The following is a 15671-nucleotide window of genomic DNA, read 5'->3' on the forward strand; positions in this document are numbered from 1 at the left end:
GCTGCAGACATCTTGAGAAATAAACACATTGCTCTTCATTTTGCGGTGAGAGCTCCTGACTCACTGGAAGAGCTGAGGTGCTGTAGTTAAGACTACGCTTACCATTAGCTCCTTTTGGCATTCCAGTATTATATTGAGGTCAGCATTTGGATCTGTGATTTGTGCTTCATTCCTTCGGCTATCAGCACTTGCTAACCACAGGATTAGTTTTTGGCTCTGATCATGGAAGTCCTAGAGAGAGAAAAGATTTGCACGTAAGAGAAAAAACACTTTTGCAGTGCTTTCACCTGGCTTTGCCTACAAACAAAATGACCAGCCCAGATTAGACAGAGCCAACAACTAGTGAGGCTACACCAACCTAGTTAAACTATTCCACCTATGTAATAAAAGGGTATTATCCAGTTGAAAGATATTTTTACCAAACCCTTTAAACCCAACAGAGTCAAGTTTATAAGAAAATTAAGTGGCTTGGACTCTGAGCAACCGTTCCACTGATGTGCAGGAATTAATCCTCTGGCCTCTCCCCTTATCCATCCCTCAGTAGCACCCTAAAGAGGAGTTTTCCCTTATAAGCTGGCATATGGTATGCACCTGGCAATGCAGTAGGGCTTGTTGTAAACTTTTCCTCCAGTTGTCCAATGCATGAGTTGCTTTCTCCCAGTGCAAGTTCACCTTCCGAAGCCTGTTCTGAAGCTCTTTGAACTCTGTGCTATCCGCTTTCTGGAATTCTTTGCTGCTCAGGTTAACGGAAAGCACCACTGCCTTGTAGTTATCAAATGCTTTAAGCATGTCCTGGTAGAAAAAGAGGATTAGGAGCTTCTATGAATGACGAAAAACATGTTGTTTATTTACAATAAAACTACGCCCTCAAAAGAATCACAGGTATTTGGTGGCTTTTCAGGTGCTGCTAAGGAACATATTAACGTAGGTGGCCTTTTTTATGTTATTCTATTTTTTTTAAAGCCAAAACCTTCACTTTGAAGAAACCAAATCTGGCTGGGCTTGTGCTTCTCCCTAAGTCACAGGCATTATGGCTTAATCTATATCTGCCCTTCATTCCTCCGAACTGTCTCTTTCCCTGACATTTGGACAAATATTCCCATAGGTCATCACATGGTATTTCCTCTTGATTTATAAAGGTTTTGCCACCTCAGAATCCTAGAATAATCCTGAAAGGGACATCTGGAGGTCTGTACTCCACCCTCCTCTGCTCCTGCTCCAAGAAGGGCCAACTTCAAACTCAGAGCAGGCTGCTCAGGGCCTCATCCAGTCAAATTTTGAGTATCTCGCAGGACAGAGATTCCCCATCCCCTCTGGGCCCCTGGTCGCACACCAGGCCACCCCGCTGTGAGAAATTCTTCTTCTTCTCTCTAGTCAGAGTTTCTGTCAGCCCATTTCTCTGACTTGTCAAGGTCCCCCGGAATGGCAGTCCTGCCTGCTTTCCTCCTCTCCCTTAAAATTGCAGGGGGAAATAATATGGAATTGGTGAAGTCATGGCTGTATCATCTAACCACATTTATGTTAACGTAGAGCCCATAGTTTTGAAGGTTTTTTAAAAAAATGAATGCCAAACAATACCTCGTACCCTCAAGAAGTTTACAGTTTGAATCAAGGGTACTCAGTCTTTTTCAAGTTGTGGGCTCCTGCAGTAGAAAAGTAAGAGCTGCAGGATGAGGCCTGCAATCAACACAGCTCAGATTGCTTTTCTTAGCAGCCTTTGTAACTGAGAGTGTCAATATTCTCAAGATCTGCGTCCCACTTGTTGAAAACTGCTGGTCTAAATTACATTTTGCCCAACAAAGAACCCTGTCTCCCTCCTTCAAGCAACAAAGTTTCTTTCAACATCAGACAATACAAACGGTCCATCACAGACTTCTGAACACCAGTAAGCCAGTCGGCAGCCAGACTGGCTTTATCCTTAGCCAGGGCAATTGGGATGTCCTGACGTCTCATTAAATTCACGTCTTAGAGTGTGCTGGCTCTTTTAGATACCCATAGAAAGCCAAGCTGTCTGAAAAGGGGATTTACAGCCAGCTGGACTCCTCTTAAGAAAATGCAGGAGCGAGAAGGAGAAGTGAAGCTCTGCTCCTTGAAGAGGTCAGACACCCAACTCCAGCCTGAAGGGAAGCACCTCCCTCCGCTCGCGAGGCATCACCAAACCTTTCCTAGTGCTTGGTGCCTAAGCCAGATTGGCTGATGGAATCAGAGTCGTTCTTACTGGAGTCACACGCTGGAGTGCAGAGTCATTCTCCCTGGCCTAATAACTACTCAAGGATGTTCTGTAGGCTTAAGCATACTCTCGACATGCCCAAGAAATCCCTCCTCCATCCTGCAGAGTGTCTTGTTTGTGAGCATCATCCCAAGTGTGACACCAAACTGACCAGTAGCCTCAGGATTTGGGTGACTCCATATAAGGCTGCTGGCAGAAGGGTGAGCACACAGGGATTTTGCACTCCCACAAGTGTTAGGAACACTTGCCCTCTCAGAGTTCAACCTGTGGCATTTTGTTACCTAAGTCCTAGGGACCTGGCACTTACATGTGCCCTGGTAACATGCTGGTTCAACTTGCAGACCTGACTTAGTCCTAATTTATGGAAGCTGAGAGTCATAGCAGGCAACATAACATGACCACACATGCTGACAAATGTTCACATTATTGTCTCTCCAACTGTTCTATTACTTGACTGAAGATTAGCAAAGACTGAATTTATTTTGTTTCTTGTTTTTAACTAATACATTCTATTCAATGAGAAATCAAAATCACATTTGATAAGCAAAAAAAATGCAACTGCACGTTTTGAAAGGATGTATCCTTCAACTATTGGACAAAGGTGCTATTTAGAGCTAAGATTTTTTGCAAACACCATAAAGAGAATAAAGTGTCTCTACAAGAAAAGAGAAAGGGAGAGGTTTTTACTTCAGCCTGGCTGCCTGTTGTACCCAGGCATATTGCCTGCAAATCTCTGCATATGAAGACAGAAGCACCTTGCTTAACTACCCTCTTTAGCCCTCTTAGCTGAAAACAGCTTAGCTCTTCAGTGGCATACGCACATTGTTATTAGCATTCATGCTGCCAACAGATCCTAGGAGCACAAAGACAATGATAAAGAGCATCAGCATCTTGAAATCCCACTTCTCAGGATGCCATAACTTACTTTCAATTTCTTGACCCTTTGTTCCAACGCTTGCATGCTGGTTGGAGGTTTCACTTTTTGCAGCTCTTCCAGCTCTTCCTCAGTTTTATCAAGCCAAGCAGAGACATCGCTGAGATCTGAGTTCAGCTGCTGCCACTGCTGCCATTTTTGTTTCATCCTAAGTTTATTTCTGAGGTCTTGAGCTTGGATGAGCTCCCACCTATCAATAATGCCTACAAATGACAGAACAAAAAATGTTTAAATCTTCAGTAAGGTGAAGAGCGCGTAAAACAGATGCAAGGAGTTTTATGAGTAAATTATTGTCCAATCTACTCAAGGCCAAATAATTGCTACCATGTACTACTGTTGTCCAGACGCATTTTTTCTTGACATTCTGCAGTCTGTAAGTTTCATATTACTCGTCAAGTTATCCACATAGTAATGGTACACAGGATTTTAATCACATTAATTGAAGATGTTTTAATTCACTTGGAAGAATAGAGCAAATCTAAGGAGATGGAATTCAATGAGCCCAGTTGCGATTTGGTAAACACCAAAATTCATCATGGGACAAAGTATGACCTAGCAGTTAGGACCTGGGTTTATGTTTCATCAATTCAGTGCTAAAGGAGATGGAGATGCCACCTGTGCCATCACTAACATTATTTCTGGAAGCACATCTAAGCCCTTCTCAGAGGTTTTCCTATTCATCCCCTGTATGGGACGCAACCCTGGTCCATTTGTGAGACCAGAGACATAAACTAAGTAAGCTGGTGCATATAGCTGCAGTAGTCTTTTTATCATTCAATTCGCTTTTGTGATTGCAGTACAGATGTGTTATTACAATCTCAAGCACCTGAAATCAGGAATGAGGTCCTAAAAGGTTGAGAACTAGCTTGTTGGCCTATTTGGAAGAAAGGACCACAGTGAAGACAGTGAAGAACAGAATACATTACCAGCTTTGACAAAACATTTCTGTAAATGGGAGCTGTAGCATCTTGTTATATGGAGTACCAATAACTGAGAAAATATAGCAATCCTATTTTAGACAAAGAGACACACTTCTTTGGTTTGAAATCTGATTAAAAGTTTCTGAAGTATTCAGTATCACACAAAAGTGAAATTGTTCTCATTCATTCCAACCAGCAAAGAGACAGAAGTATATTATGAGTGATAAAAATCTCAGTTCTGGCAGGAAATGTAAAAGCTTAGAACAGCAAACACCGGTTGGACAGTACCAGGTGAGAAGGCAGCTCAGCAATCTTAGCAAAATACATTGATTTAGAGGATAGTGGTTTACTTCTATTTTGTTCCCAAGGCAAACGTGCTGCCTTTGTGCCATCTCTGCTTTGTCTCCCCCAGAGTCACAGGACAAACACCACAGCACCAAAGCCACTCCTAATGCTCTGTACCTGACTGCTTCTCTGCAGCTGCTATATTCACAAGCTCTTGGTCATCTTGGGGTTCTTCATCGCTCATATTAGCAGATGTAATTTTCTCCTTGTTGCTGCTGCTGCTGCTTGCAGAGCTGAGCTGCTTCACCTGGAATGACATTTTGGTGGGTGAGCCCTGCAGGTTAACAAGCCATCAAAGATCACACTTCATTTGTGTTACTTTGGGGTGGCTGGGCTGCCGCTGAGCCCTTGCATGTCAGATTTAGCACTGGGCTTCTGCATCTTTGCTAACAGTTTATACTGGCTCTCTGTGCCTTCTCAGTAAACAAACGTACACCATAGGGACGCTAGTTATTACAAGACTGGACATGGCAAATTAATTGCTTTTGCACTACATGTACCAGACAATGTACATTTGCTGACGCTCTTTGTTGGATTCCAGGTCTTGGCAATATTGACTCTAAGGCTCTAAGACTGGATTAATGATGACAAAAGCAGCCAGATACCAGTGCCATCTTGTGCCTGGAAGAGTGCTGACAACTGGTCCAGATCCACTGAGCCTGGCAGCTGCTGGTGAAGCCACGGCTGGCAACCAGCCACCAAGGCTGAAGTACCAATGAACAATAGCTATTTTGGCACATTTTTAGTGCCCAGAAGCAGATTAAATGGTGGGTTGCGTGCTAGAAAAGGACCCTTCAAATCAGTCTGCTTAGGAAAGGGAGATATGTCAGTAAGTATCAAGGGAGGGCGTTTACACCCTCTCCTTGGCTGGGGTTAAATTCTCCTAGACTTGTCCTATGACAATAGAGGAAGTGAGCTCCTCCAGACACCGACTCTGATCAGGAGCCTAACGTGATTGTTCTGAATTGCTTTAAAGAAGTTTTTCTAGCGAGTGGACAGAGACTCTCACTGGTTATCTGAGCCACCAGAAATAATGTCTAAGTTTGCATAAAGTGAACATTCCCCCCGCAACTAATCTTTTCGTTGATGCTGGAGGAAGGAAGAGGATGGAGTTACATAGGAATAACAAACAGACTGTGTAGTACAGATTCAGTGCCCACAGAGCCCCCAACTCACATAGTCTGGCTTATAGGGAGTACTTGTCTCTGGACCAGACAACACATTTCTAACCATCTCTGCCTGGTTGTATCGGTGTTTCCCGCAGACTGGGCTATCTGGAGAACGCCAAGGATGAGCTTCTGAAACAGACTTTCCTGAAACAAATAAAACCAAAACCATATGCCATGAGTGCAAAATCCCATCTTCACAAGGAAGCTGTTGCTTTGTATTAAGTTAGAAAGCGCTCTGAATAAAATGGCATCAAGTTATGGCATAAAAATGACAGTTTTGCAGCTTTCCTTGCAAAGCATGCACATTTGCAAAACATCAACAGTGTTTCAAAGGTAATGAGATGAGAGCCATGCAGTTATGGGACATTCTGTTTTCTTCTGGAAAATGCTTGAATACAGGTATGAGTATTCAAAAAATAAAAGAAAAAGGCTGCACTGTGGTTTTGGAAAGTTTGCATCCCAACAATACTATCACACATCTGTAACACATTTCAGTAGGGACAAGTATAGACATGTCCCGATTTGGAGAACGTTTGGTCTGGATTTAACAGACAGGACACACGCGGTTCTGTCACGCCCAAAACACAAAAAATCCTTGCAGAGTTGGAACTATTGCCTTCAGTAATTATGTAATCAAAATTAGAAACAACCAAAAAAAGTGATACTACCCAGAGCAAACCACCAAGAAAGTACCAAAAGACTTTGGATCAATACAATGAAATGCACATTAACCACCTTGGCATTCACCAGGCAAAATCTAAATGGTATGTTCTTGACTGCTGTGTAATGTACATGTGAATACTGCAGCGTAAGAACACCATGACAGGATGACACATGGTGTCCACACAAGGCAGGAAGTCAGACATTACATATGAGAGAGGTTGAGGAATATAGCGTGCAGCACAGGGAGATTGCCATGTTCAGACACATGCATTAGCAGGTGCCTACCAGAAGATGCTTTCAAAGTTTTTGTGGTCATTTTAAGATATGCCTCAGGATTTTCAGTGATTTCTACATCTGAAAAAAGAATAATGTCATTTTCCTCACTATTCAATATTTTTGAACTATTAAAAACAACTGAAACAATGAGGGACAGCAAAGACAAAGAACAACATAAGTTGTTGGTACTATTTTCACCAAACATTCTTAAAAAGCAAGGTTTCTAAAAACCTTATGTTTCTGAAAATATAAGCTTGGTTTAGACAATACCAATCCCTTCATCGAGACATCGAAGAGATGAGACTGCTCACATCTATTAATAGTACTTGAAAACCAACCAGCAACGTGGGAGCAAGACCTCAATCCCCCTCCCTTCCCACACATGTCCCACAGGGACATCCCGCAGTTGTCCATGTCAAAACAAACAGATGGCAATTGGTTCTCACCTGACAGAGCACTGTAGTATGTTGCTTCTTCTTCATCTTCGTGAGAGGAAGAACCTCCCACATCACCTGTGTGATCCCACTCGAGTGGGATGGAGTCAACACTAACAGGAGTTTCACAGCCTGATCTTTCATGACCTTGAGTAGGGGGCATAAGGTGGCAAAGGGACTGCGTCGAAGAGGGCCCCTCGCTGATGGCCTTCTTATGCCAGGGATCATTCTGGATTTCTCTGGAGTCTTCTGGATCTGTCTCATTTTCAGAGGTCTCTTTTTCATCGTCCAATCTCTAAAAATAAATAACAATTATTGCATATTAATAAGATTTACAATAGATCTACACTGCTTAATGAGCTAATGATTGAGCCACACAGTACCACTGGGGACTGTTTTGCGGTCAGCTGCAGTAATCAAAGACCACGTGCCTAAAATTGAAGGGAAGCATCATTTCTGCCTCCTTCCTCTTTTGCCAAAACAATCCTCACATCAGCAGCTACCTCCTCTCTTTCAAGACACTCAACCACTACCATAACATCTCTCTCTAGTTTGCAGGGAGGGGTACCCAGTTCCAAATGGACTGCACAGGCCAGCAATGAAATGATGCTCGGGCAGGGGTGAACAGCTACTCGTAGATGTTCATGTTAATTTCTCTACCTGGCTTTCTAATAGATGTTCTTTCTTTTTGAGCCAAAGCAAACTGAGAATCATCTAACTGTTCCCAGTGAAAAGTAAAGAGCATGCTGTTCCCCATTCAGGGTTCTCACAAGAAAGTGGACAGATGGAGCCTCACAAACAAATCCATAAAGAGATATTCTAAGCACGTTATTGAAATTAACGAAAACAAAGTGATATCAAAAACACCAAAAAAGGTTTTGAAGCCCTCAAACCACTATTATCCAAATATTAACCCTGTGAATTACTTCCATGCTATTATTCAGATTCTGCAGATGGAGTCCCAACAGGAGAGGCGTGAGGAGACAAGACTGGCGACAAAGATTTAGCAAAGCTGGCACAACTACTGAGGAGTTCCTGACCCCTTTGACCTGAAACCACTCAGTCAAGCTGCTAGGGACAAGCAATGAGCATTGCAGTTCAAACACCAAAATCTTGCCAAAGCATCAAAACAACTGTTGCTTCTTACAGGATGCCTTGAAGTCAGTCTTTGATGGAACCGGGCAACTCGCCCAAACACTTCCTGACAGTATCGATGAAGTTCTTCCAATTCATCTTCAATCAGGGTAGCATCCAAAGGCTCACTCTTCTGAATCAACTGCTCCCCAAAAACGATTAGCTGATCAATCTTATTGGTGTTTAGTGTTATTTCCTGCTGGAAACCCTATTTGGAACATACAAGAAAAATAATTACTTCTGCAACGCCCCTTTCTAGCCTAAGGTTTGTCCTTCTTTTCTCGCTCACTGTGGTGAAAGAACAGCAGCAACTGACATTGTTGTCTAATTTCATTTGGCAAATATCTTTTTACTCAAGAGGTCTAGAGGTTTGTTTTATTAGCAAGATTACAGTTCCAAATGAAGTGGCATTTTCCACTCACGGGTACATCAATACAATTGCAGTGTCCTGAGCCTGCAGGAGATCACGATACGAGAGTTCAGCTAATCAGAGTTTATTTTTCTGTTGGGTACATACAATCTTTTTCTCAGTAGCAAAGAAGTTTTTTTGGCTGGTTGGGCCTCCAGCCTACACAACTGTAAATCTACATCCCAAAACAATTAACAGTGCAGGGAGAAAGGAGAAATGAGCATATAAGCAGGTAGCAAAGAACGAGTATGTTCTTTAGAATCATTGCACACGCCTGCTGTCTTATTTCTGTTTGAAAGTCCCAGCTACAAACAATGCACTTGGAGGAGAGATCCTGCCTTAATGCCAATTCAAAAAAATTCTCACGAGATAAACACACCTGAATTTAGGAATGTAGCTTTTACTGTTAACCTGCATGTGCTCCTTTCCCAGCCAGATATCACTGTCACTGACACTTGGTGTTAGGAGAAAATGGCAGGATAGAACTGAGCTTGAACACTGAATCTGAATTTAAATACTGTATATTTTAATCCTGATTCAGAGGATGAGTCTTAACAATTTATTGGCGTCTTAAAACAAATATAGCCCTACGGAGATCTGTTGGCTATTGTGAAGTTCCAGAAAAGTAGGTGATTTTGTCAAGAGAGGGCAGCCCAATAGGATCACCTGGGCTACATTACACACTGCTTTATAAGGATACGTACATTTAACTGGCGCATTTTGTCATCGAAGTTACTTTTTGAGAAGTGCTCCACGTTTGTCAGCTGGAGGTCCATTTCTGTGAGCCAAACAAGGATGCTTTCCCTTGTCCCCTCAAACTCATCTCTCCGATTGGTAAAGTGCTGAATAGGAAGAAGGGAGCCAGTGTTATAAGACTTCAGCTACTAAAAAAGATGGTCACAGGAGCCCTCTGAAAACAGTGTTTTGTTTCGAAACTGCTGTTCACCTTAAAGGTCTGCAGGGCACAAATGGCAGCATGCCATGTATAAAACCTGTCCCCTTCCTGTAGTGATGCTGGAACAAAGTGTCCTATGTTAGTACACTATTCGTATGGGAGAGGGAACAAAACTTCAGCAGTGCAAGATGCTTCTATAAAATTATATTCTTGCTTCCACACTGTATACCTTCTCCCACATCATTATACCAGTGTAAGTTATTTGGATTCAGGTTTAGTATCTAATTTGTTCTAAATTTAGAACACAGACAGACAAAGGAAGCAAGCCCCATCTCTAATTAAAGTAATTAAAACTATGACATTAAAATCAGTAAAACAATGGAGAAGCTGCATCATGGATGACCACGCCAGTGTAATTAATGCATCATTTGGCGTGGAAGCCAGGAGGAGCTCTCTCTGCTGCCATCTCCCACAGAAGCGGCTAACAGACACGCAGCTTGCGGTGCCCCAGTTCTCCACGGTGGATTTACTGTTCAGGAAGCGGATCATGTAACATCCCAAACACAACACCTCCTAACTGCACAGACCAAACCCCATCAGCACTCTCACAGCCTCACCCACTGACTTTTGGGATCTAATAGTTTTCCCTGTCAATTGCTTGCAGCACTGCTGCATTTAAAAATCAGGTAGTGACAAGTTTCCCCCAGGGCACAGCACAGAATATCTGCCCAGAGATCAGTTTAATGACAAGCAGGACACTTATTTGAAGTTGCACAAATACACTCTTCGACAACATTCCTCCGTCAGGCAGAGAGCACAGCAGGAGCTGGTGACAGCAGCATGCCTCTCCATCACATCTCCGTGTTTAAAGCCTTGCAGGTAAATCATAATTTGGCATAAAGTAGAGCTGTGTTGTAAACTCCAAACCATATGTGCAATGGGGCCCTTTTGTCTCTCTGCCTCTTTTTTATGGAAAGGTGCAAGTGCATGAACGCATCCACCCATGACAAGACTGGATAAGAGGGGAGTGGGACAGAAGCAGTAAGGCCTGCAACACACCTTCCAAAATTTGCACCCATTCTTCCCTTATGCTTCTTCAACTACCAAGAACCCATCTACCAAGGACATGTTTATGCCATGTACTTGGTGAGCTTTCCAGAGCTGCTCTCCTACACTGGTAACTCAAGACACAAACCAACACAAGATAGTTGCTCCAGTATGTGTTTTGCCCTTGGGTAATTCCTAAAGAAATTTGCAAGTGCTCCCCACTCTCTCACACCACTGTGCAATTACCTTGAGTCTCCTCAGAATGGCAGCGACTCGTTTCTGGAGATTATCCCAGCGCTGGTTGCCTTCGTGTACCATCTGCTTCAACTTGCTGGCTGAGTCGGTGCGGTTCTCGCGGGCAAGGCGCCTGTACTGCTTATTGATCAGCTCCAACTGAGTGAGTCGTTCATGAATTTGCCGTTGGAATGCCTGCAAGGAAAATCAAGGAACTCAGTTCCCTTGCTGATAAGGTAAGGATCTGGATGACTATACACCAAGAGAGACGATGATGCCCTCCCCTTAAAAACAGACCTTCCAACTGCAAAATTAAATCCAGAGAAGGACCCATATTTTAAATCATCTGCTCAGACTTAGCTCATTAGGAAAAGGAAGAAAAAAAAAATAAAAATCAACCCACAAAGGTCTCCTGCCTATAAAAAGCAAATCTTTAACTTATAAGCAGGATCTTGTCCGTTCAGAGCATTAGATTCTCCACATTAAAAAAAAATCTGGAGACAAATAAATCAGCCAGATACCTAGCAGCCACACACTGGCCAAATGACTTATGTTCTCTATACCACCACTGCTGAACTGGTGTTTTTCAGTGATCCAGGCATTTCACACAGACAATAAGTATTTAGCAGTCTGACCATTCAGCCTGCTGCTGAGCATAAAAAAATGAAGTTAAAAAATTCACCTCAAATTTCTTCAGCTCCTCCTTTGCATGTGTGTACAAAACCTCTGAGGAATTAGGCCTAGCTGCTGTCATTTCAGATGATTTTAGCCAATCTTCAAAGCGAGAATAGTCATCCAAAAACCTCTGCCATAGGCGCCAGGTTTCCTCAATTCTGAGAGGGAGATGCAAAAATAGAAAGGTTTTATCACAAGCTAACTATTAATTTTGGATTTTTTTTCTTTTTCAAAATTCAGCTTGTGGCAAAAGCTATAGCGTTTCTTCAAAGTGGTGCCACAGCCTTCTTTAGGAGGGGTAAGAAAAAGAGATTTACTTCATTCGCCTTTCCATAGACATGGCGCAAATGTTTCTCCACCGTCTGTCCAAACTCCTGGTAGTCTGCTGGATGGAGTCACACTCTGTCTCATTAGCACACGCATCTGAATCATGTAGCAGGACTTCACAAATATTAAACACGGATTCCACCCCTGCCGTGTGTTGCTCTATGTCTCGTTGCAGATCCTGCCATTGGCAAAAGAACAGCTTGAGTAGAAGGAAACATGCGCAGCTAGACTTCAGACATACCCTTTCAAAATGCTGCAGAGGATGGGGAAAGAGCAATTTGTGTGTCAGGAAAAGCTTATTTAGCTTTAGAAAACAGACTTGCAGGATGAGCTGTGCAGATGACAGGCTGACAGGTCAGGACAGAACTGCCATGCAAAAAGGGATTGTCCAGCTTTGGTTTCTAAGTGAAAGCTCAATCTTCTCGTTAACAGTCTGGACAATTTTAATGTGCATTCAAAATCCAAACCTTACACATACCGTAAACACATACTTATTAATTTTGACAGTACAAGATGACAGTGTCTCATATCAGCTTACTACACTGTAAGACTTGACAGAGAACTTGTACAGTTCGTGTGCTTTAGTGACTATATGATCACAGGCTGATATCATGAAACACAGAAACACAGCACCCAAGTAGCTGGTGTTACACTCCCTCTTGTAGAGCTCCTGCTTTGGCAGACTATTTTAAAGGGTCTGGCAAAGACCCTTTGTCTAATCTACACTACAGGTTTCTTCTCCAGAGCCTGCATCTCCACCATAGTCTGGCCTCTCATTCTGTACCTATAACTACTCCTAAAGTCAATGTAATTGAATAACAGAAAGCCTTATCTTATTGAAAAGGCAGCTCTGTACAATGCTGTACAACTGTAAATATTAATGAAATTACAATGTCCACTACATTTCCATTTTTTCAACCCATTTCTGGCTTTCCTAATGAAGGATACAGAGACTTTTGCTTGAATAGCACTAGAACAACAAATGCAAATGAATATTTTACTGACAACAGTGAACAGGAACTCCCATTAAATGGTATTACTGATTTCAGTGAACAGATGAAGCAGAATTGGTTTTGCTCTAGACTTACAAAACCAAAACAAAACAAAACAAGCAAAAAACCTCCAAAACAGACACAGCTCGTAGTAAATACAAAAGGAGTTGAAGGAAGATCTTCCCAGAAGTCAACAAGCTGCAAGGAGTTGAGTATCACCCAGTGGCAGTCTTCAGTGGTGTTACATGGGTACCTGAAAGAAGGGCTGAGCCATAAACGGTCAAAATTTGGCTTGTGGGATTTATGGTAATGTACAGCTTTAAGGAATGTAGAAGCCAAAATCTTTACATAGATGAGAGACTGCCAGAAGCAGACCTAACGTAATTTTTGACAGCTTATTAAGGATTCACAGCTGTTTTCTGAGCAACAGGCAGCAGTGTCTTTTGAACACAGGCTCTACGGCTGAGAGCAGGCTCTACCCCACTACTGGTACCTGGAGAGACTCTTCTGAATTCATTGAATTACACTGGATTTACAACTGTATTAGTGAAATGAGAATTTAGACCACAGATTACAAACCCACTCTACTTGCACTATGGTAATGTTGCTGACACGATTTCATTACTTTTGGTCATGCCTGGGTTCATGGAATAACCCTAGGCAGAATCCTTGCTGTTTTCCAAGCTGTTATTCCAAATGGCCTGACTGTATACGTCTCATATATGGCGAGACAAACACAACAAACTAAGTAACGAACATACATTGAGCCCCAAAAGGTACTTTTCATTCAACTCTGCATAGTACTGCCCAGAGAGCTTAAATAGACTACACGCTGCTAGACTCCTGCATTAGTGAAATGGCTTTGAAATCTTAAAATTAATATTATTAATTAATAATCTTCATCCTTTAATTGAACAAACATGCCATAAAACATCTCTGTGGATGCACAATGCTTTTAAATGTCATTATTCAAGACTGAGCAGGTAAAGCTTTTTCAGTCATGGATGTCAAATAAAAGAAGCCTGTAGGGCATATTTCTCACCATCACTCTGCTCTTGCTGAAATAATTGTTCAGATAAAACCAGGAAAGATCTTTTTACTTGTCGCATTCAGATAAAGGTTTCTCTAATGCGAGGCAAAAGAGGCTTTTTTTTTTTACTGTGGTCTTTTAGTCAGCACAGTCTTCTCACACTCAGCCTGCTAAAAGGTTACAGTAGAAGGAGTTCTAGAGGTGCCCAGAGGTCTGTGTTTGAAACAGAATCCAAACAACAAAGCAGTAAGTAGCTCTGAGCAGCAAATGATGGCTCTTACAGTGAGCTGAAGCTTGAATGCTCATAATAAAAATAAATTAGTTTGGACACAATTCCTTTGTGCCCCACGTTCTTCTCTGCCTGGCAATTTACCACAGCCTTTGAGAATGCAAAAGATTTGGATGGGGAGAAAATATTTCCTTGTTGTTTACATGACCATTCACAATGCAGATGAAACCATTAGAGGCATTGGGCCAAGGCTTCTGGTGTTTGACCAACTCCTGCAGTGGAGCTGGTGGGAGCCATCTCCACTCCTGTCGCAGAGGAGCTGGCCCTTCCCATGATGTCTGGGACATGAGTGGCTGGAGAGCCGTATCAACCAGCAGAGAACACAGCCCTCAGGTCTGGGTCACTCAGGGATCTTTCCTTAGACATGAAAGCAGCAGCCAGAGAGAGAGAAGATGGGAAGGATGGGAAGAACACCCATAGGTGTTCTTAAAGGCAGATGCCATAAAGCTTCCATGCTTGACAGCTTTATTCTTGATCCTCAGTTTTAGGGCAAATATTCTTGTTTAACACAAAGGCCAGGTGACAGCCATGGTCATTCTCAGCCTTCCTAGGGAGGCACTTTGAACCTGGGCAGACTTACAGAACAGCCCTGAGCAAAGGCTGACTCCACTAGCAAGTCTGTGCTTTGGAGAAGTTCCTTTTTCTTCCCTGGCTGCTGGAGAGAGAAATTTACTCCAGGACTATCCAACTCATCTCACACTTCCACTTGGCTGGGATAGCTGGCACGTTCACCTGTGCCTGATCCTTGCCATCTCCAGCAACTAAAACTAGCATAGATCCTTAAGATCCCCCTAGTAAGCCACTGTCTCGGATAAATGCCTGCACGCACTCAACCAACACCCAACTGTGCTAGGTTCGTTCACACTTATGCCTCAGCAGGATTCATGCACCATCTCACCCAACCCTGAGGGGATCTTCAGAGCCTGCCTACTGGATCAGGCCTCAGGCAAAGGTGTGTTTGCACAAGTCCACCCTCTAAAGCTCAAACATCCTTCTCTGCCAAGCTTGCTCTGCTGTCTGCAAGGAGGGGAAGAGAACTGAGCTAGTGAGGGCAATACATCAAATCACAGCACTTAAATCTGTCACAGCCAGTTTGCAGGAGACCCGGCATTCGTGCCTTGTGAACCTAAGTCATCCTCATGGATTTTGCCCACTGTCTGTGCCCTGCCTAGCCCTTATGAAGTCTGCTGTGCTGAACTGAGCAAACTATCAAATGTAAAAATGCTTTTGTTTGTATTTTGCATGTTTTCCTTGGGTGAAGGGGGGAAGGCAGAAGTGGGGGTAAGTCAACACAATACTGAAATTACAGGAAGCAAATAAAAACTTCCCATGTAATGCATCTTGGCAGGAACACGCTGTGAAAAGCAAACAGTTAGAAGGCCTTGCTAAAGAAAAGAAAAAGGTGATTTTAAACAAGGACCAATTGTAATCAGCAGCATTTTAGCTTATTTACTCTGGCTGCTGCTACTTCCCACCTGCTGTTCTGCCAGTCTCTTCTGGATTTCTTGGTCATCACAGATGTCATAAACAACAGGCTTGGAAAGCTCAGACTCAATCCGGGCCAACCAGGTGCGAAGGTTACTCATGTTTTTGTCCAATAGTTGTATAAAAGCAAATGTTTCTTTCAGTTTCTTCACCCTAAGCAAACCAGGAAGAACATTTTGTTAC

General features: G+C 42.8%; 1 protein-coding gene across 1 annotated transcript in view; it reads right to left on the reverse strand.

Moving 5' to 3' along the window:
* The window catches only part of SYNE2 (spectrin repeat containing nuclear envelope protein 2), a 183772-nt gene that overhangs the window by 3737 nt on the left and 164364 nt on the right, over positions 1-15671 (reverse strand). The window contains exons 101-113 of the mRNA XM_050898321.1: positions 15479-15641; positions 11683-11870; positions 11373-11523; positions 10703-10885; positions 9219-9356; positions 8119-8313; positions 6984-7266; positions 6547-6615; positions 5606-5742; positions 4547-4676; positions 3156-3367; positions 592-792; positions 103-231 (exon numbers count right to left, since the gene is read on the reverse strand). Coding sequence (XP_050754278.1) covers positions 103-231; positions 592-792; positions 3156-3367; positions 4547-4676; positions 5606-5742; positions 6547-6615; positions 6984-7266; positions 8119-8313; positions 9219-9356; positions 10703-10885; positions 11373-11523; positions 11683-11870; positions 15479-15641 — 2179 coding nt within the window. The remainder of the gene's footprint in view (positions 1-102; positions 232-591; positions 793-3155; positions 3368-4546; positions 4677-5605; positions 5743-6546; positions 6616-6983; positions 7267-8118; positions 8314-9218; positions 9357-10702; positions 10886-11372; positions 11524-11682; positions 11871-15478; positions 15642-15671) is intronic.

Source organism: Gymnogyps californianus, chromosome 5 (genome assembly GCF_018139145.2).
Source record: "Gymnogyps californianus isolate 813 chromosome 5, ASM1813914v2, whole genome shotgun sequence".
NCBI classification, from domain to species: domain Eukaryota; kingdom Metazoa; phylum Chordata; class Aves; order Accipitriformes; family Cathartidae; genus Gymnogyps; species Gymnogyps californianus.